The sequence below is a fragment of the Pagrus major genome, chromosome 1, assembly GCF_040436345.1.
Source record: "Pagrus major chromosome 1, Pma_NU_1.0".
In the NCBI taxonomy this organism is placed as follows: Eukaryota; Metazoa; Chordata; class Actinopteri; order Spariformes; family Sparidae; genus Pagrus; species Pagrus major.
In genome coordinates this window covers 30701338-30724246 of record NC_133215.1, presented here as the reverse complement: position 1 = coordinate 30724246, position 22909 = coordinate 30701338, and the positions used below count along the sequence as shown (strand labels likewise).

Here is a 22909-nt window from a genome sequence, read left to right as displayed (position 1 = left end):
CAATAAATCCTAATTATTGAGCATCAGAAAAATACAATGTGGCTTAATTGGTTCCCACCTGTCTGCTTTTCAATTTTGCCATTAAAAAAACCAATATAACGTTCACTGTATTTGGCTCTGACCAGATGTATTTCTGCCTGTATCCACAGAGCCAAAGATGTCTATCTGGACTGTAAAAAGATGCTCAGTGATGTAATAGTACAGTTAAGAAGGTAAACAAACAGCACAGCTTTAAAGACAGTAGAATGGACATCTTTAGGATAAGCATCATTGTCAGATAGCCACATTTGAGATGCTCAGAGTTACTGAGGGCAGTGTGACTCATGTATATTACTCCACTATTCTTTGCACTTTCTTTTATTTAGATCCCACTTCCCGTGTCCATTCTTAGATATTTAAACTCTAGGATAATATATTGCAAAATAACATAGTCATGTAAACTCAAGTATTTTTGCCATACAAACCATTTGTGCTTGTTTTTTGCAGCTACAGAGACAATGGTGGTGGTGACAGCCCAGTCGTGACATGACAGACAGTGTGCCTTCCACAACCAAGCCCGGACGACGGTGAAAACAGCGTGAGGAGAACTAGCTGCAGGTTTAACTAGCTAATGTGTCCTTTTTTGAAATGTTATTACTGAGTTTTTATTTTTTAAGTGTCCCCTTTCTGGTTCTGGTAAATCTTCATTAGCAGTTGCGAAATGATTCCCCTTATGTCTTTTGTCCTCTACTGTAGGTGCCACTGTTGCAAAGCGTTTCATGACCAGTTGAACTGAACATAAGTTTAAGGCAGTGGAAGTGGTTTGTTGTTACTATAATGTTGTGATAGACTGCTTTTCATAGAAAATGACAACATACAAACTCTACCCAGATTTTTAAGTGGGGACACACCTATGTTTTCTGTAAGCTGATAACGGCAAATGTGATTTTCCCACTCACATCGGTTGGTATAATGGCACAAAGACATGCATTTTTCCTATCTTAAAATATTTACATGTTTTAAGACCATTACACATTTATTATGTTGCTAATTTAAAAGTGATACGTATTACTGTAAGAAAACACTACAACAATACCAGTGAAAAATATTGCGCCAGTGCTGATATTTGCTTTTTGAAGCTGATATCCATAGTATACCCATAATTTGGTGCATATCTATTCTCTATTTTTTAGTATTATCGTTGTCTATATTTTACCTTCAACAACAAAAGACTGATACATGATAAATAAGTTCAAACTTATTATTATTATTATTATTGTTATTTTCACCCTTTCACTTAGATGATTATATTCAACAGTGACATTCCTCCAAATCTCTAAAAGTGTATGCTTTGTTTAAATGTTTGTCCGTGCACTGCATAAATGATCATATATTAACTATGTATTATACAAATATATTAAATAGTTAATATACCGCATTCTATGTAGATAACTGCAATGTCTCTGTTGTCATGATAATGTGCTCACATAGACAACTTAATAAAGTGATGTACAAACATTTATCTCAGTGTTGCTGTGCATGACTTTATTCTTGTGTTAACCAGTGCTATTAATCAGCATGGCAATGCACTGTGATACAGTGATTACAGTGCATTGACCACTTGGTGGAGACAGATGACTGTCATTTGATCATTTTGTATGAACTTATTGATGTTGGCTTTTTAGGGGCTTTTGGGATACATTGTGACCATCAAGACATTATCTTTGATGAGAAGAGAAGCAAGAGAATAAATTCATATTAAAATGACTAATCATTTACCCCTGGTTATGGCTGGAGGGACAGGAGAGGATCTTTTCAAACACAGATAAACAAACGTGATGATAAAGAAATCAGTCTGTCTTTAGTTTATTCTGGTGAGCTCTGCTTGTTTATGTACGGCGTGACGTCACTTGTGTAATTTGCCTGAACAAGCGGAGTAAACTGACAACCGAGTCCGTCTCCATTAGCGGAGCAGCAGCCTGTCCTGACCGAGCGGCAGCGTCTTTATTCAATGACTGTCGCACATGAAACACCAAGGACACCGAGCTCTTCATGCTCATCTGTCTGGAGGCTCGTCGTGAATACAAACAGCTAACGCTAACGTTGAGTTAGCTCGCGTTACCGTTAGCAGCGGGACCCTTCAGACCGTCAGTCGTCCGGGGAGGAGGAGAGGTTACTGGATGTCACACAGACACGCACTCACACAGCAAACTCTCATTAGCCAGCCAGCTAGCGTCAAGTTCCTGCCTGTCAACTAAGTTGGTCCCCAGCAAGGAGCCAAAAAAAATAATTTGACGGTAAGTGAGCTGACCCGACATTAGCCAGCATTAGCCACATGGTTTGTTGTGTTTGTTTTCTGTCAGCTTGTTTTTGTCATAGCGCTAACTGAGCTAGCTAACGTTAGCTAAGTTAATGGCAGTGTTCAGTTTCTGTTTCCTTTCAGTTTGCTGCTTTTGTGCGACGTTTTCTCTAAAACGACGGCTCTTGTAACACGTTCGATGCCAGCTTCGGCATACTTATAACTATATGTAAATGATGCAAGAGCTGGCTAATAATTCATTGATAAGGTTAGCTGCTCTGAAGAGCAAAGGTATCATTGCAACAGTGAATTCCCCCTGTGACTCACTGTACATGCCTCACATAATCTGACAGTAAGCATTGCAACCAAGCGGCCAGCCAACTGTGCCATGTAGTTTGAAATCTTGGATCCAACTTCACTGCTTTTTATGTCCCATTACCACAAACTAAAACCAGTTGCATCGACACACTTAACTATATTGGCTTTTTTTAAGATAGCAAGTAAGTGCATATTATTATAACCCTGCAATATGATGTGAGGTGGTGATAGGCAGGCCATTGATGCTGGTGGCATGCTGTCTCCATGGGAAGACTGTGTTAGGAGCTGTTTCCATTTTCTCATTGCTTGTTGAAAAATCAAAATAGATGATCAATTATTTCTGCTGACTTACATTCATATAGTTTATTTTATTTTTAATACGTTTAATTTGGAATATTAGGGAAGTGACATAACTATTTATTATTTGTCTTGTTGATGTTTTAACTCCTAAGTATTTAGCACACAAAAATAAAAAAAAGATTGATTCGAATGTCCATCAAAATTAGAGTTCAAAGTGTAAATTTCTGACATCTGGAAAGTGAGAGATTATTCAATGATAAACCGTTTCATGTAGTACATTTTTGCGTTTAAAATAAATACAACTTCCAACTTCGGTTTGATGGAGGAAAAACATTATGGATGTGCGAAATGGATTTTATTTCTGCTGATCCCTGTTTGTCATCGCTGATACCAAAAGATTACCAATAATTTTCCTCTCTGAACCTTTGCAGAACATCTGTTGCAAATGAAATTTGTATTGTTTTCCTCTAAAACTGTAAAAATATCCACCCAGGTGCAGCAGTGTGACGTTATGAGCACAACGGGTGCACTCTTGTTGTTCTTCTTCTTTGTGTTCATTGGTTATTCACAAACAAACTTTCAAGGTGCAAACAGCCACCTACTGTATCAAAGTTTTTCAATTTTGCTCTTTTTAAGTCAGTGAAGGAAATTTGACTTTATATTATTAACTGTATTTATTGGCTATAATTTCACCAATATCAATAAATACCTGATAGCATAAACTTCCCAATATCGGGTGGATAGTTTGTCAGTCAGATTATATCATGAATCTCTAGGCCTATTATCGGGGCAGATATTAAGCATTTTCCAATTATCGCATCAGTGATTTTTCAAATTGCTCTTAAAATAACATTATTTAAAAATGTGCTACTTTGGCTCTAATGCAACATCCTCTCACACAATGTCCTGCCCACAACAATATCTGATTGGTGACATGTCACACTTAATAGCCTATAAACACTGAATAATCTGAATCTGCAAAGTAACTAGTAACTAAATGTATCAAATAAATGTAGTGGAAGTGGTAGTAAAGTTTAAAGTAGCAGAAAATGGAAATACTAAAGTAAAGTACCTCAAAATTGTACTTAAGAACAGTACTTCAGTAAATTGAACTAAGGTTTATTCCATCACTGGTTGTTCGAAATTTTGACACCAAGAGTTTCATTTTTGCTGTAAATGAACATCGGTCCCAAATATTGGTTTTCAGTCTCCTTAATTTCAAAAATCGGTATCAGCATCAGCCCTGAAAAAAGCCATATTGGTCGACCCCTACTCTGTACCTATCTATGAAGAAACTGTTAATTAGCACCGTCTAATTTCCTGGTGTAGTACAGTCTTTTTAAGTTACTGGTCTGCGGTTTAGTGGCTTCTGGTATGTACAGTTTAAATTATGTGTGTTAAAGTAGTGTTGGTTAGAGATCTGCTGTCTCCAGAGTGAGCTGTATTGAAGAGTCAGTTGTTTGTGCTGGTAAATGATTGACCAGCCTGCCTTTGGCTCAGCCGGTACATCCTGCAGTCTGAGCTAACAGTTGAACTGTTGTCTGAAGGTTTCCACTGGGTGTGCCTGAATGTCCTGTAATGGGGCTTAATCATGAGAGGCCTGTCTAGAAATATGTAGATCCAGACACTTAGGACAGGGATGGATTGGTGGCAGGTAGGTGCCAATATCATTAAACTGCACTGGGAGGATGATGGTCACTTGCAGACTACACGTCATTACTATTTTATTGTCACTTTCTGTAAAGCTTTAGAACTCATTTGGTCATTTTTTTCATGTTTCATCAAGTCTTTAGGTGAAAATAGCAAGTTAAACTCAGCATGCAGGCAAATATTCTTTCCAACCACCTAATAAGGGTTCATTTTCAATTTATCAATTTATGAATAAATTATTTTCAAATGGCTTGTTTTATCTGACCAACAGCCTAACACCCAAAGATGTTCAGTATGCAATGACATAAACAGAAGACTAGAAAAAAGACTACATTTGAGAGGCTGGATCCTGCATTTGGCATTTTAACTTAATAAGTGACTTAGTGGATGAATTGATTATCAAAGTTGTTAATTGGTAATCACATCGGTAAAGTTAAAATAGTTGCATTTAATCTTGTATGTGATTAATGACATATGTTTTTACTTTACTTTATCACAGAATTTGCAGTAATTTTTGGCCTTTACCATCATGCTTTCCCCCACCCATCTTCAATATGTCAGTGCTGAGATAATAGGCATGACTATCGTTTGCATCTTAGAACAAACTCTGAAAGTTTGAGGCTCATTTTCACACCAGATGCTAATTAACCAGTACTCTGTGACCCAAAAGTGCCAACCCACACAAGGCCTATTTTTTAAATTACTAAGTGACAGGAGATTAAATGTGACACTGGAACACTGCAGAGAATTAATAACACAACTTTATGACTATATAATATTAGCAGCTGAGTTATAGTGGAACTTGGTGGTTGAATGTCAAGTCAATCCTGAGGTCATTCTTGCCATGTATTTACTCGTTGTGTCATCACTGTGTGTGTGTAGAGGGCAGGGCACAAGGCAGGGCGTTGTATCTTTACCAACAGCCCCAGTTACTTGGAACAAAAGCTCTGTTGTTGAAAGATCATGTGACTGTGTGTGTGTGTGTGTGTGTGTGTGTGCGTGTGTGTGTGTGTGTGTGTGTGTGTGTGTGTGTGTGTGTGTGTGTGTGTGTGTGTGTGTGTGTGTGTGTGTGTGTTCCACCCTTGTCATGTGATCTGAGCTCAGGGCAGGGTCTGAGAAGTGCTGAGTCGCTCTGAGAGGTTCCTTCCACTCAGGGAACAGGCAGACAGCGAGCATGCAGGCAGAGAGAGGAGATGGAAGACCACATGGATGGATGGATGGATGGATGGATGTCGGACAGAGGGGCATGGAGGAAAGAGTCAGAGGCAGACAGAAGGAGAGAAAGATGCAGAAAATGTACTGTTGGCCTTCACCTATCATGGCAGGACAGCACCAGTCTCATTCTCTCATTCTCGTCCTCGTCTCTGTGGATTTTTAAGCAGCAGCCAAGTAAAAATGCAAGCCAGCATTTTGAATCACGTCAACTTTTCTGCGGGAAGGCAAGTTTGGACTTTGGCCCTTTTAGTTTGGATGTTTTCATTGGGATCTTGTGGTGGGAAAGTTGGCCTGTCGGGATGACTTTGCTGTATCCAATGAAGTCTCGAGACTGCTACTGACTCACCATGAACTAGGGAAGCATTTGTAAACGAATCGATGCCCGTCTTCACAGTGATACATGTAGCTCTAGCTGTTGTCCAGAATGACTTTCATTGCAACAGAAATATTTTCAATTCCTGAAATCCCAGCGTGACTTGTAGCTCACTGTAAGGAGTGAAAAGGTCGCTCTGTCTGCTGCTAACCTTTAGAATAATTTGTTCCTTTGCTTGTAATGTGACAGGTATGCACTGGTAGTTTCTGAATGAAGTAGTTTGTTGAAATGGTAACTATGCAGCTATTCATTATGATTCATTTTGTTAGAGCTGAGAAGTAAAGAGGCAGCCACGTGTTCACTGTCGTCCAGCAGGTCCTGTTAGACTTGTTTGAGTCAATGAAGCCTGATGAGAGACTCCTAACAGATCATTTGTGTGTTGCTTGGTGTGTGTGTATGTGTGCATGTGTACGTGCGTGTGTTTATATCAGATTATCCCATTTTGGGAATCTGCCTGCAGCATGAATGTTTCATATTTTGGATCCATGTCCACTTAGATGGATGTTTTCAGTATCATAGTAGGCGAAAAGAAAGATTGAGTGGAAAGGAAACAAAAAGAGAAAGAAAGAAAAGGAATAGCATTGAAGAGAGAGATTCACATAGCTATGCAATTGCTCATGCTGATCCATACTGACGTATGCTGTCATTTTAGTGCTATGTCATTCTGTTGACCGAGTGAAATCATACAGGCACCACATGCAGGACTCTGCACTTTGAGCCTCCCTTTAACTCAATGTCTCTCTGATTGACTTCCTTCGGACCACAACAAATAAAAACAGAAGACAGAAAAAGCAAAAATATACCAATGAAATAGAGGTGAACAGAGCCAAAATAGCAGATTATCAATACTTTTTTTAAAAAATAACACACACCACAAAAGCAATACTTTAAAAATGATATTGGAAGGTGTAATATAGGCAATGACTGAAATTGGATTTGTTACTAGGACACAGGGCAAAATAAGAAAAAAAAAACTGCCATTTTAGTTAATTCGCCACTCTGACTGACAGCTCTGGCAGTGGCAACTGAAAATATGGAAATGTGTAAATCTTTATAACTGTGTCAATATGAACCATGACATGGTTCATCATTATACACTCAAAGGATAAGCCTCTTCATTAAAGCAAAACCTACAAGTCTCATAGAACCAACGTCTGGTTTCTGGAACATGCAGCCCATAAGTGTGAACACTTTAACAGCAGGTAAAATGTCTCTCTTTTTCTAATAATTTAAAACCTCAGTGATGCAGAGGAAATGGGAACTTTCCTTTTATTTTGAAAGGAGTTAGCTGGGCTCATTAGATTACAAAGCCCAGTGTCACAATCTCCAACTCCTCTGTGAACTTGCATAATAACCTTTGACAGTTTAACGGCAACATAACAGCACATAATGCAACGCATGTACACACATTTCTTTGGTCAGGCTGTTCCGGCCACAGAGCAAAATGCATGAAACAACAGGTCAAGCATTAAACATTTAAGTTAGATTGGATGGATGAGAGGAAGTAGAGGTTGGAGGGAATTGATTTGCTTCAATATCAGAAAATTATACTGGTAATAAAAAGTGCCGACCCACTGTATCCTGATTTGTTGGGACTCAGTAGCACCACGTCAGTTGGAGCTGTGTCTGAGTGCTGTGCATGTGTCACAGTTGGGTTAGGAATCTTTAGACACCTCAGGATTTGATTCTGATTGAGAAAGCTATGATGTTATTATAAAATGATCAACATTTTTTATTTTATATATATGTGACTTCTTGCTCCTTCTTAAACATAGCATATTTGTAATGACCCAAAAATCCCCATCAAAACTCAAGAAGTAGCCTAGCTTAGGACATAAACATAACACACATTTTACATCTTCCTGGGCCAAGGAATATATAAAAAATCAACCAAACTTTACAGGTGTGTAGTTGAGATCAAAATGAAGGCTGAGTGCAAACATGGGTATGGTCTCATGTAATAATGCGGTAATGACTACTGAATGGGGCAGAATGAGAACATGTTGATGGGCTGGTGTGATCCCATTACAGAATGGTATTGATATTAGTATTAACTACATCTGTACACCCGTCTAACATCCCATTATTTCAACAATCAGATGCTAACTTTTTTCACAGCTGTACTGAAAAATCAAGATAATGATAATGATACGTTTAATTTGGTGCCTTGAACTTGTACACATAAGCATGTGTGGCCAGCAATGTCATCTATGGTAAGAGCGAGTGTCTCATCCCTTACACTCTTTATGTTTTCCCTTGTGGTGTAAACCAGTTTGTACTATGTGCACTGAGATTGTGGTGGCTCCAATTCCATCATGAAATCCTGAGCAGCATAACTATGCATGTAAACCTTGTTATCTTATCACTGATGGCATTTTTACAAGCTTCTGGCAGAAGCTGAGTGTGGCATCAAATATTGTTGTAGACTTGGCGATGCCAGACTTGTCCGTGCCACTGCTGCCTCAGTTGGGTGGCAAGCTACCAAGTGAGTCTGCAGATTTGTTGTCATTGTAAAGTAAGACCCTTTTTCAAAGTAGTCGACAAACAGCCTTTTCTAAGTTTGCCATCAATGTTGTAGAACCAAAGAATTTCCGACACACTGCTTCTCAGATGCTTTGGTGTTGTGATTGTCCTCTCAGGAGGGCTTTGCTCCCCGGTATCCTCCATTTTTTTTAATCAACAAAATTACTAGCTTAGTTTACTGATCAATGTCTGTCAATAGGCATGCAATAAGTCAAATCAGAGTTTACGCCAGACTCCATGACGGCAGTCTTGCTGTACCAAAGGAGAACAACAGTTATGCTGGCAACATGGTTTCTAGCAGTGCGTTTCCATGTTGGTGGCTACCCAGTTGAACTTCTCCTGCCTCTCTGGTTTGAAACATCTGTAGTTTCTTCGGCTGTGGAGCAAGAGCTTGACACTTTTCTGTGGTAGTTGTTGCAGCATTGCTTGTTTTTGTTGTTGTTGTTGTTGTTTTCATTTAAATTCCCCAGCAAAATTCCAGACTTGCATTAACTTTATTCCCAGCCAAAGTGTCGGGCTGTTACTGGAGTATGCAACTTTTGAATTTCGTACCACGCGTAGGGCCTGTGTCCATGTCCCAGACATTGCTTCAGCATGCTCAGATGAAGTGCTTATGCAATGACTAAATGCTTAATGAATCCCTCGATGTTTTAACATATGCCGGCTAACCTAAACGCCCCCTCTGCAGGATCACAGAGCAAACTACTTCTACGGCCTACTGAGCTTATAGACTGTAAATTTTATAAATGTTGGTCTCGAACAGGTTATTACAGTTGGAATAGCTCCCTCCACGTTTGAATGTTTGAATTTCAAATAAAGTGACAGCCCCCAACTGTAGATGAGCTTCAGCTTTATGCTGTTGAATAATTGAACAGAGGATTTCTCCATCCGAGCTGATATCATGTGGTCTCAGCAGAGGGGTGAACACCAGCTCAGCATGGCTCATCCATTATACAGCAGTTAGAGTAACTGAGCATGTCCTTATACACACCCTGTATGAAGATGTCTGGTCTTTAGGTTCTAAAACTGCAGTTCATGCATGAAGTTACACTGTTTTCCAGCTATTTTGAAATGTGTTATTCCATTCTTCAATCAAAATGTGGGAACATCAAAGTGTCAGTGAGAGAGTTATTTCTAATCTCTGTCCCTGTGTGTAGAGAAGAATTTGAAGAATTTTGCACAGGATTATCTTTATGCAGAGGGTGGGCTTACTTGGCTCTATAAGTGGGGAGATGTGCTGTGGTCGGTGAGGAGCAGAGAGTTGTCCTGCTTGGAACATGGTGTATGTTATCAGGTCTAAAGGCAATATTGTTTATAGCTGTTTTGAATGGTCACAATTGAAGCTTAGTTGAAGAGCCTGCTGTCATAAAGCAGGCAGATAAATGAGGAATTAAACAATTACTAAACACTCACACTTTCTGTACTTCTCATTCATGGTGTTGCATTTTTTTTTCCGTGTGAAAAATGAGGAAATGAAAGCTTCCAGTGAGATTTTCAGACTCTATACTTTGTCACCTGACCAATCATGGCATGAAGTACGCTCAGCACCACACTCCTAGTTACTGATGCTAAATCTGTATGTGCTAGGTGTGAGCAGAAAGCTAAACAGAGTTATTTGCAGCTAACCCTTACTATTGAAATTCTTAGTATTTTCAGACAGAGGTAGAAAAGAGCATGTTTCTAATTTCTTACTGCCGTGCATTGATTTTGCTGGCGTAAATGAGAACTGTTCAGATCAGATTTTATCAGCTCCAGTTAGCTAGCAAATCAAGGTAATTTTAGCTCCATAAGTGGATTAAAACCTCTGTCTAGGGCTGACTTTTTAATGATTCCAGCTTTCCAGAACCTTGTAAAGGATCTTAAATATTCACCTGATGGATACATGCTTGTTATTGTGCTAAAAAAACGGGCTAATGCTGCATGTCCAAGGCAAAAGTTTTGGCCAGATTTGGTCACATTTTCAGAAGACCTATAATAAATTCATTATTTAACTAACTTTTTGAATGTTTTTCATCACAAAGTTGTTTGTGTTCCACTCATTTCATCACAGAAAAATGAGAGTTGTAGAAATCATTGGAACTCAAGACTGCCATGATATACTGTACATGCTCTCAACAAGTGCATGTAAACCTTTGACCATGACTGCACTTAGCTCACCAGAGTAAGAATATATCAAATCCCAGTAGGTCAGTGTCCAAGTCGGACCTTGGAAAATAGGTGGAGGATTGGTTTAAAAAATGTTACGCAGTTTATGTATGTCTGCCTCTCCATGCTCCTGCCTTCTTCTTGTCGTCCCGCGGAGCAGTACAAAACAGGAACAGAGGGTCCTGTGGTGCTCCAGTCTGCCCCGCCTAAATCTTTTACTGGACACTGTGTTTGTGTTTGAGGGACTGACTTGGCTTCCTGTCAGTGCATTTGTTCCTGTAATAGCTGACAGGCACTTCCTGCAGACCAGAGCTAGAAATAAAGAGATGGGAGAAGATATAAGAAACCTCTGCCTTTAATGAGGTCTCAATCTACAGTTAGGACGAACGGAGGAAGGGGTAGTTGCGTTTTAGCCAGGTGATTTTTTTCAGTGAAGACTCTAAACTTTATGATACTTTTTAAAAGTTTGGCAAAATGTCAAGAAAGAAAAATATGCTTATTTGCTTGATCAATGCACAGGGTCATCTAGTCAATAACAACAACTCTGGAGGTGGCAGGGATTCATTCATTGTTTTGTATCGAGGACACAGTACAGGGCTGACAGAGAGAAAAAGGCAGGCGTCTGTCATCAAACACACTTTGGCAAAATCTGGTCATGTACTATTACTGCGTCACAGACTTCATTGTGTTAAACAAAGTGTCTTCTCTCTCCAGGGGCCTTTTTTCATCAGACTGGTGGAGGTCACCAGACAGATACACTGGCCAATCACTGGCTGTGACTGCTGATCCCTGAGGAGCATGAGTCATGACCTCAGTGGTGCTGGTCGACGCTGGTGGGACAGTGGTGGAGTATGTCACAGCCGAGGAGGACCCCCAGCAGGTGGGTTGGACGCAGACACAAGCTAGTAACACTGCCACTGCAGTTCACAACAAAATCCAGTCCAATAGTATTTTCTTACTAAAAACTTTTTTTGACTGTCTTGTTCTCTTTCCCTCCCTCAATACGTTTGCCCTGCAGGAGGGAGACTGTGAGGTGGACATGGAGTTTGAAGGAGAGGTGGAAGGCGAGTGTGAAGCTGAGGAGGCCTATGAAGAAGTACAGGACAGAGAGGAGGCCGAGTACTACCCAGCAGTCATAGTGGAGGAGGTTCCTGGTGCTAACCTTGCCGAGGAGCAGGGTTACTCAGCCCAGGTGGTGGTGTATGAGGACGAGGCCTACCTGATGCAGGAAGTGGGCGATGAGCAGGAGGTGGAGACAGAAGGGGAGGCAGGTGAGACATAAATATTGCTGTATTTATCAGAAATTGGATAAAGTATTTCCTCATAATCTAACTTTTTTGCACTGTAGGTTAGAGAACCAGATGATTGTTAGTTAATTTCTGTCGGCGCCCTAGTTCATCAACAAATATCTTTTCTTGTATGATTTCCTATATAATTGGTATCACTGGTGTTGTCACAAATCTATTAACTGGTGGAAAAATGTCCTCTCTGTGGCATCCCTAATGACTATCATACAAGTGCAGGACACATAACACATACACCTCACTAACCAGAATGCCCAGAGCAAACCTGTATCATTAAGCAACCTGTTTAACCCTTTTACCTGAGGTTAGGGTTAGGGAAATTTGACTCATGTTTCTTTTCTCTATCCTGTTACCATTGCCGATGCACAGTTCCCATTTCCTCTGCGTCACTGAGGTTTTAAATTATTAGGAAAAGAGAGACATTTTACCTGCTGTTAAAGTGTTCACACTTATGGGCTGCATGTTCCAGAAACTAGACGTTGGTTCTGTGAGACTTGTGGGACTTTTTTTTACTCTAGTTTTGCTTTAATGAAGAGGCTTATTCTTTGAGTTTATCATGATGAGCCATTGACACAGTTATAAAGATTTAAACATTTCCATATTTTCAGTTGCCACTGCCAGAGCTGTCAGTCAGAGTGGCGAATCAACTAAAAATGGCAGTTGATTTTGCCCTGTGTTCTAGTAACAAATCCAATTTCAGTCACTGCTTATATTACACCTTCCAACATCATTTTGAAAGTATTGCTTTTTTGGTGTGTCTGTTATTTTAGTATAGTATAGTATAAGTATTGATAATCTGCTATTTTGGCTCTGTTCACCTCCTCTATTTCATTGATATAGGTTTGCTTTTTCTGTCTTCTGTTTTTATTTGTTGTGATCCAACTGTCATCGGGCACATTTGTCATGATCCTGTTAACAGCATTGGTGACAGTCTGGCAAAGTAGGCTGAGAGAGTTGCAGGCCTCTGTGTTCACACACTGCCACCTTGTGGACTATTTCATGAACAGGGAAGGTATCCAGTAATATTTCTCTAATCATCCATTAATCCCTTATTAATGATGACTAGTGTCCGATCCATGTGCAGTGTTCATAAGTATGAAACACATTGAAAGATTCCATATTAGTTAATATAATTTGGATTTATTTTTTTTAAATTTGGCTTTTTTCATTGACATTGTCCCAGATTACATCTCTAGACTCCAGTTTCACAAAATCTGAACTAGAAGTATCGAGCAGGCCTATTTTGCACAATCATTCAGTTTGGATGTCAAACATTTTAAACTTTTAACTGAAGTTAGCAAGCCGCATGTGCTGAACATTAGAAAGAAACAATCCTGTATTTTTGTCAACCAAAATGTTACTTTATGAATTTGGGCCATGTATTATGATTCATCATGTAAATCGGTTTAGGAAACACATTAATGTGACCTCAGACCTTAAACTATGTTCAACTCAATTTATTGTCTTTTTTTGTGTACTCCTATACATAAAAAAAAAAATGCTGTTCGTCCCAGCCCATGGCGGTGCAACAGAAGAAATAGACACTTATAGATATCTGAAATATTCCTATCTGAAAATGGTACCACAGGTAACATAAAAGTGTGTTAAAGTGCATAGAAGAGAAAGTTCTAGCAAACATAACAGTTACTTTCACTTCAGTAGTTAATTAGTTTCTGTTGACTGATATCTTCCACAATTTACAGTATATTCCCAAATTGCAACTAAATGTTGCCAAAGAAGCTATTTAAAAAAAAATTTAAAAATGAAATTGATAATGACTTATATACATCATATATAGAGTATATTAACTTGTTGGAATGCATTTGTCTTGTACTAAACTCCCAGTTAAACCTGTTAAAAAATACATAATGAATCCATAGTTTAAACAGAGCAACAAAAGTCAGTCTTTACAAAACAAGTGTTGTTCATTGTTTGAAATTAAGTGGGTTAGATAAAATGTTTTGCGAATTTGTTCTGAGATTATACGATTTTTGTCCAGTGACTTTATTGTAATAGCTGTTATCACAGTACAGCTTTATTTGACGTAGTCACTACGCAATGGAGGGAGGGCGAAGGAAGGATTTCCTGTATCGGCGGCGGAGGGATACCTTTCTGCCGCCGTAATGTGTCTCGTTGAATTTGAGGAGATCTCCCTTTAGTGGCGGAGTGATATGAGCTAGTAGCTTCCTATACAATTCAGTGAGAAGTCAATGTGAATCTGCAGTAAGGGGAAAACATGGCGACTTCACAGCATGAGGGACACGCAAACCAGCTCGATTTACTCATCAGAGCCGGTAATGTATCTTTCTCTACTTATAACTTCGCCCCGGGCGCTGATGTTAACCCAGGAGTTGTGTTTTTAATCTCGACCGCTGCGCCTCAGTCCGCTGAGTAGTGTGGTGAAGTAATGGAGGGCAATCAGGAAGTGATCACCTTGGTAGCAACCTGCATGGCGTTGCTACAAGGTTTATGAAACCCGGTTTAAGAGGTGAAAAACTGTCGCGGGGCTTTGCTGTTTGCACAAATAGATGGTTGTCTGCACGAGGTGTGTTTTGCATGTTGGAGCAGATTTTTCTCACCGCAGTGTGATTCAGAATAACGGTTTGCAGATCGGCTCTGCACAACCAGGAAGTGTAAAGATGTTGTCTTTCCTACGTCTTTGCCACGCTGTCTGAGTCGGAAGGACATGTGGGTTTATTTTTACTAGCATAAATCTGGTACATACTAACAGATATCACCTCTGTTACTGTTATGAATTATATATGTCGTAGTATTTGATCCCGACTGGCTTCAGTTTGTTTTTGTTTGTGGGGAATAATGTTCAGTAACAGTCTTCACATAATGTCCATGAGTAACAGTCCATTAAACCTGAAAATTAACCGTCGTATTATTGTATTTTTGTTTAATTTAGATGTGGTGATCACATTTTACACATTTCCAGTGTCAGAGATTTTTACATCTTTGTTTCGTGGTTTCCGTTATCGTGTTATGCAGCCTCGGATTGAAGCGTGGGATGGCCTGGCTCACTCGCTTTCTGCCCTGTAGTTGTTTCAAGTGCGGCTTCAGCCTTCGACCACACTGACCTGTAAAGACACATTTTGTATGATTTCACTCGCTTGTTAACAGTGTCTGTTAATGGACGATGTGTTTTGAAAACACATCTTCGTCCCCACTTAGGTTTTTATCGCAATTTTCAAAGTATTTTTGTCCCATATCGATGGCGGAAGCATTGTGTATGTGAGAGGGCGGGGTCTGTTGTTGATCGACTTCCTCGTTAGTCCAATAGCATGCGCGCTGTTTCACAACGTCAATAGACGTCCAATCAGGCTGCACCGGGGGCGGGTTATTAATCGAAGAATGAGCCAATAGGAGGCGAGGCGGGTGTTGAGTGACAAGAGGATTTGTGGGCTTCTTCGAAGAGAACTGGAGGGAAAGGATGAGGACTGTAAACACGGAAGTTATCAGGGGCAGCACTACTTTTTGTCGGACTCGCTGATACTCTTGGCGCCGTTACATTGTACTGAAGGTTCATAACAGGCATTTTGCTCACATCTGAAATGTTTGTAATACCTTTAATACTTATATGTCACCCACATAAAACACATTTCTTAGAAAAAAGTCATTGTTTGTAATTTTCTTTTATTCAGTAACTAAGCATTAAAAAAACCCTAGTATTCTGGACAGACTAGAAATGGTCAGAGTGTCTATATGTGGTTATGTAGGTCAAGCCAAGCTGCAGTTTTCTGACTTGACACCTTTTGGTGGTCTCATTACAAGGGCAGCTCTGTAGGCTATAGGGTCTCTGCTGTGAGGGCTCCCAGCATGTCCTGTTTGTTTATTAGGGGGACTGAATGAGCAGACGATCTAAAGATAGCCCATTTCACTCCCCTATGCAGTGCCTGTTGCCTCAGTGAGATAGCCAAACATGGACAGAGCAGGGTGTAATGGCATCTCGTGTTTCCCACCATTGATTGACACCAACAGCAGGTGCCCTGGGTTCCTTCTCAGGGTCCCAGATGGGGCTACGTACCATTTCCTTTACAGCAGGCTGAATCCAATTTTTTATTTAAACAGCACTGCGCCTTTATGTGTCATGTATTGCCATTTTCCAACTTTTATTGGATTGAAGGAGAGCTATAAGGTTAGTTGAAACAATAGTTAGTTGTCACTCCTCAGTACTCACAAACATTCTTGGTATCTTACATTTACACACAAAAGTCAATGGTGTATTGTGGAAACAGTCAGGATACCTAGTTTAAGTAATACAAAGAGGTAGATGACGAAAACTTTCTTCTGTGAAGGAACTACTTTACATCATCTCATACCTGGATCAGATTGAATGTGCTGTCTATTAAGATTGTCATATCAGTGATCTAAAAGAAATTTGTTTCTTCACTAGAGGGCGCCATATAGCTTTTTTGTGTGCAGTATATGCACTGTGTTAATAATGTGTTGTAAATGAAAAACAGCTGGTAGTGGCATTTTATTATATTTTGTTTGGGGAATTATGAAGCCAATGAAGTAAAAAATAGAAATTGTGCTGGCTTAGGTAAGACAGGTTTTGTTTTGTCCTGCTCAAAGATGCCGGTTTTTCCCTGTGGGGATTAATATTGTGAAACTCGCATATATAGGAAACACAGGCTCCACTGGGCTCAACCAGTAATTTTATTTTTCCTAAACTATTTGCTAATTGATTCTGTGTGTGTGTTTCAGTGGAGGCGTCTGTCCATGGCACCAGCATCCACTGCTCTGACAAGACCTTTGAGGCTGCAGAGGCTCTGCTACGCATGGATTCACCTTCCAGCCTCAGAGAAGACCGCAGCCCAGGTAACACTCACTAAATAATACATAAAAACAAGGGTATCAACACAGCATAGAAATGGTTAAACTTGAAACTGGTAATCGTAATGTTTCTTTTTAATGTAATTAAATTGTATTAATTTGTATGGTGGAGTATGGTTGGTCAATAAGATTCCCATTGCTCTGTTAACTTTGCTGTAGTTTGACCATGCAGCAAGTAATTTTTTCAAGCTTAAATATTTCTTTAAGCTGCAAAATGTAATTTTAGGAGATTTCATTGTATGGCTCTGTTTTCTTCACCTAGTACTGATCCAATAAGAATTGGTTAATCAAGAATATTTTTATTGTCGGTGTAAACCCTGTGTTAAGGACCAGAATTATGAACATAAACATTTTAAAACTTCTCACAAGGGGCTTAAATCCTCAGCTACTGTCAAAATGTAGACATGAAATTTCTCCTCAACTATTATTTAAACCTCCTAACGCTACTTTAAAGAATAACTCTTAGAAATAACTAACCTAGAATAACTCTTTCCTCTTAATTTCTCCTTCCAGAAGCTTTTGTCCCACCTTGCGTAGCGACACCAGACTTCCTTCACGCTGCCATGCGTCCTGACATGATCACAGAAACGGAGGTGGAGATATCAACAGAAGAGTGCTGCGAGGAGGAAGATGAGGAGATTGGCCTTCTTGAGGAGCCAGAACCAGAGCACGGCCACGAGCCTGTCAGGAAGAGGAGAGGTAGGCAGAAAAGCTTGTTTTGTTTGTCATCAGTAAAATGAGGAAAGTGAACCCCTAGTAGCCCAAAGCTGTGGAAAAGCATCTAGAAATGTTTACAACTTTATTTCATATAGTTGTTGACCCACTATCAGCACATGGTTGTGGAATATGGGAAATTTAAACTTTGCAAAAAGTAGCAATTAGTTTTCAGTGTTTTTAAACAAAGTTTTAAATGGAAAACATCTGGCAGCTCTGTGGTTAAACTTAGGTCATAAGCCAGGCCTCAAACCAAAACCTCAAATTACAGTTGTTTTGTTTATTCAAGAGCGCCATCTAGTGGTAGAATCGTACTGTTGGGTCTAACTTCAACTTCACAAGTTAGTGATCTAAATGAAATGTTTGCTTTTACAGCAGGACGGAAGCCAAAGACGCATCAGTCATCTATTTCCAACGGCTCACCAGACCTTGGCATCAAGAAGAAACCAAGAGAGGGGAAAGGTACCTAACAGTAGTAATGCTACTGGCTATGATAAACATAGACGTATACAGGATTTGTTGCCACTTTGAGTGTGCTGGCACCAATAAAGATGTTTTACAATTTAGCAGTTCATTAAATTGACGTGATTTCCAGCAGGGAGCACCACCTACCTGTGGGAGTTCCTGTTGGACCTCCTCCAGGACAAGAACACCTGTCCTAGGTTCATCAAGTGGACCCAGAGAGAGAAAGGCATCTTCAAACTGGTCGACTCAAAGGCTGTGTCCAAACTGTGGGGCAAACACAAGAACAAGCCTGACATGAACTATGAGACCATGGGACGGGCACTCAGGTGAGGAGTGTGTGTGGATTTATGTATCTGTGTGGGGAGAATATTTTTTCATATTTGTGTTTTTTGGTAAACATCATCAAAACTCTTTGTCCTTTTCTCTCAGATATTACTACCAGCGGGGCATCCTCGCCAAGGTAGAGGGCCAGCGCCTGGTTTACCAGTTCAAAGAGATGCCCAAAAACATAGTCATCATCGACGATGACAAGGCAGACATGCCCTCCCCTGATGATCTGATTGGCTCAGAGACCTCATCCTATGAGCGCGTGCTGCCCTCGCCAGATGTGCTGATGCAGGCAAGCGATCTGTCATCCTCCAAGAAGCCCAACATCCTGCGGGGTAACCGGGCCAACGTGGTCCACGCGCCTGTTGCCACAGGCAGCAAGACAGTGGCAGGAGGCGGTGTAGCGGCGGCAGGGGTATCGAGGATAGTGGCGGTTTCAGGAGCACCAGATGGGAGTCAGGTCCAGCAGTCTCACGCTGCTATCATCTCTAACGCCAGTGGGCCCAGGTGAGGCTCCTGCAGAGAGACGAGGACCTTCAGATTGACATGAAAGGGTCCCCCTGAGCAGGAGGGCTAATGAAAATGTTGGTGTCTTTCCCCAACAGTAAGTGTTGACTTTTGGCACTCTTGCTTTCTTACCTTTCATCTACAGGACGGTGCGGGTGGCAATGCAGGTGCCTGTGGTCATGACAACATCGCTGGGTCAGAAGATTTCCACCGTTGCCATGCAGCAGCCGGCAGGAACGACAGGGGCAGCAGGCCACACCGCCCTCCTCACCAACACTTCGGCTATTGGTGCTACTGGTAACACCAACTCACAACAGAAGGTTTGTACACAGATATAAACAAGTTAAACCTAAGACTTTTTAAGACCTTTTTACTGCGCATGGCTACTTTTCATTATTTAAATTCCCCTTTTTATTAAGAAAGTCCTACCAGTAATCAGGCGACAGCAGCCTACAATAAAAGCTGCATCTCTTCAATACATAAACATTACAAAAACAAAACATTTATCAATCTGCAGTGCCTTACATTTACGTTTTACTTATGTTTGTTTAATCTACAATAATATTGTTTTCACATTGCAGCTTTAAGATAAGGCATTTATTAACTCTGCAGCACAAACCTTTCTCTGAGTTGGATGGCAAAATTATTAGTGATTAATAATTGTTGTGAGGCAGAGGTCACGCTCAGCGTGGGTCTCGTCCAGTTCGTGCGTCTCAGCAAGGTCATAAAATCCAACATGTGCCCCGAGATGTCCGTTTGAAAAATACTGAGTTTTTATTATCACTCGCTGATGATCTCTGTCTCCCTCCAACATACCTCCTACATAAGTAACGTTAGTCTAATGTCCGCCCACAATTCAAAGCATGGGAGCAACATCGCAACGTAACTTTGTCCAGCTGAAGCCGAACAATCAACATAAACTGCAGACTCTCGAGAATCAGCACCCAAATCACCTCAGCTTTGCGTGTTCATATACTCAGAGCCAAAAGCTGTTCGGTGGTCGGATGACTGCGTTGTAGGCTGTGGATTCCCAACACCTGCAGTAACATCTTTGCTCGCAGGCTGGCCAGCTAGCTATAGTTTGACCTGTATTCTGCCTTAATCCTCTCTGATGACGCGGTGCATGCAGGAAAAACATTCTTCTTATTCAGTCTGTCTTACTGGAGAAATTTTTGCAGTAATGTGACCAAAAATATTTAACATCCATCAAAAACATTTTAAGACCTTTTAAGGACCCGCGGCCACCATGTTAAAGGAACTTCTGAATGAATAATTTTTGATTATCAGGCCCATGTTGCATTAATTTAATTGATTACTGTATTATATTTTATTGTTATATACTGCTAGTTAAAAGTGGTTTTCTTTGGACAGGTTGTGATTCAGACCATCCCCACCATGGTCCCGGCCACAGCAGAGAACGGGGACAAGATCACTGTCCAGCTGGCTAAGATTATCACAATCCCAGCCCACCAGTTAGCTCAGTGTCAGCTCCAGACCTCCACAGGCACAAACAAGTCTGGCATCGGGGCCTCACCAACAGGCATCAGCCTCCTCGGGAGCCCCCTGACAGTCCGGGCCCTGGCACCTGTCAACGTCGCCCCGGGAACGCAAGTGATGAGACTCACCGTACCAACGCAGACACAACAACAGACTCTGGTGGTGTCACAGCCGGGCAGCGGGGCGGGGGTTGTAACCGTATCAACAGCCAATCAGACGTTGACGGCACAGCCTCGGCTCATAAGCGGCGTCATTAATGGTTCGGAGCTGGTCATAGGAGCACCAGCGGGCGGAGCAGTAGAGAAGCTGAAGGCTGCAGGAGTCCAGATCCAAGCTGTGCAGGTGCCGGTTGCAGTCCAGCAGAATGTCCAGTCAGAGGCCATGGACACTGAAGTGGTTTTCAAACTAGAAACGCCTGATGTGACGATAAAGTCAGAAGAGCCCGAGTGTTGAAATCTACCAATATCTTTTCCATCTCATCCAGAGAGGGTTAGTTTGTACATGTGCAGCATCATTTTTACTCTTGTAATAACCAGCAACAGTCTGTGAGACTTAAAAGACTCCTGAGGGCCTGTTTTTAGTCCTGAACCTGTCCTCACAGCTTCCCTGTTGCTGCCGAGAACTTGACTGAACTAAACCGGTCTCTCTCAGAACCACAACGAAACCTCTCACAGTTGCAAACTGTATTCTGCAGCAAAGGAATCCACACAGACTTTAAAGGAACTTGTTGGGAAGGGTAAAGGGACCAACCCTGATCACTACAATTTTTGCCTTCTGAAAGGATCTCTGTCAATGTCTCAAAATTAGAAACAAGGAAAGAACCTTGAAAGTACAAAAACAAGCTGAAACACTACAAAACGAGGCAAATAATTAAGACTAACCAAAATGTGAACTATGGAATAAAAAATAGACACAGATGGAGGGGGTGTAATGAAGCTTTGGTAGAGACCATTTGTTTATAATTTTGCCTCGAGAGATGCTAAAACCAGCAACTTTTTTTTTTTTTTTTTTTACTTGTATCACTGTGCAGATCAAGTGTGGGTGGTGCTACGTGAGTCGTAAAAGAGTGAGAGAGAGAGAAAGAGAAAGTGGAGTTGCGAGAAGCTCCAACAAGGAACGATATCAGACAGAAAATGGTCAAGTATGTACATATATACAGTATATATATATTATCTACTCTACAGTTTACGGAGCTAAAGTTAACAGAACAGCCTTAGATTTTAATTTTGACTTTCTTTTTCATGTAATGTCTGAACAGTAGGCTGAACATTTTTTTTGTGTGTGTTTTGATACCTTGTACCAAGCACAGTATTACTGAAACTAGGGGAACTAATATATGTATTATTATTAGTTCCTCTGTCTCTATCAGGCTGTTAAACACTTACTTAGATTGAATCTTAAAGAAGAAACAGTAACATGTTGTAGATCAGAGGCCAGGTTGCTTGCAGTGTGTCCTCCAGCATCTAGTACCATTTCTAGGCTTAAATTTCAGACATGTTTGACAAAAGGTCTTGATTCCTCTAAACATTACTCAAGTCTTTTATTTTTTGAGAAATGTTTGCTCATTTGACAACGCTTCAGTCTGGCTGCATGGAAATGCAAAGGAATGTGACTGAGCTGATCCTTGAGCTCTTAGCTGTGCCATGTCTTGAAAAAGAAAAATCCAAATAGAAACAACAAATGTATGTAAAGTCAGAAATCAAGAATGAAACCAAGCAATTATCTCAAAGAGAGGCATCAAAAGTCACGAGTTTATGTAAGAAATCTCAAACCACTGTGGAGCCCAGGTCACTTTACTTCTGGCTTTAAACAAAGTCAAATTGCCAGCATAATTTTTTATTTTTACTGTTTTGGCCCTGCCCCTGTACTTCACTATTATTTTTTTTTTATCTAAGAAGAGGGAAGATGGAAAGAGATGTTTGTGTTCAGACTGAACTGTTTGTATATTCAACATTTGAAGTATATTCTATTTTGCTGTACTCTTGTTTCAAAGTGTATTAGATTTTACTGAAATATAAAAAGACATTTGAAACCTGACTGACAGTTGTCATTCTCTTCATATAATTAATTTTTTAAACTTTTTACATTGAAGTTGGAGGTTACTCATAAAACCAATCTGATTGGATATTTGTTTTATGCAGCCTTAACATTTATTCTTCCAGTCAATCAGAAGCACTTTGAGTACAGACTGTTTCTGTGGTTACTCTGCACGTTTTATTGCTCAGGTAGACAAAAACTTTGTGGGACATTTAAAAACTTAATGTGTTTCTGTATACACACACTACTTGGCCGTTCAGCTAATCTTCAAGCCATCTGTTGGTACAGTATGTGCAGTTAAATGTTCCCATGAGAACCTCAGTTAATAAATGATCTATCATTGTCATTGTGACATAAAATATTGCACCCTTCAGCTGTGGTTGTATGTTGGTCATACCAGCTGATTATGGTTTC

General features: G+C 40.4%; 1 protein-coding gene across 5 annotated transcripts; it reads left to right on the top strand.

The window, feature by feature from the left end:
* Window positions 1-1922: 1922 nt before the first annotated feature.
* Window positions 1923-22495, top strand: LOC141002785 (ETS-related transcription factor Elf-2-like). Of its 5 annotated transcripts, none has more exons than XM_073474180.1 (10): window positions 1923-2276; window positions 11517-11682; window positions 11821-12073; window positions 16820-16933; window positions 17462-17647; window positions 18038-18124; window positions 18258-18453; window positions 18557-18961; window positions 19107-19281; window positions 20333-22495. In XM_073474180.1, exons 2-10 carry the CDS (start codon window positions 11608-11610, stop codon window positions 20909-20911), a joined length of 2070 nt encoding a protein of 689 aa, XP_073330281.1. In that variant the 5' UTR covers window positions 1923-2276; window positions 11517-11607; the 3' UTR covers window positions 20912-22495. The 5 variants fall into 5 exon arrangements, with proteins under 5 accessions (XP_073330281.1, XP_073330297.1, XP_073330289.1 ...); XM_073474196.1 differs by lacking the exon at window positions 1923-2276 and adding an exon at window positions 5695-5985 and having other exon boundaries at window positions 18261-18453; XM_073474188.1 differs by lacking the exon at window positions 1923-2276 and adding an exon at window positions 5695-5985.
* Window positions 22496-22909: the final 414 nt, after the last annotated feature.

Bases quoted from the DNA above. Each gene is read 5' to 3' on its own strand.
- LOC141002785 (XM_073474180.1), top strand. From the start codon at position 11,608: ATGACCTCAGTGGTGCTGGTCGACGCTGGTGGGACAGTGGTGGAGTAT. The intron at 18,125-18,257 runs GTACCTAACAGT...CGTGATTTCCAG, and splicing joins GAAACCAAGAGAGGGGAAAG to CAGGGAGCACCACCTACCTG. The intron at 18,962-19,106 runs GTGAGGCTCCTG...TTTCATCTACAG, and splicing joins TCTAACGCCAGTGGGCCCAG to GACGGTGCGGGTGGCAATGC.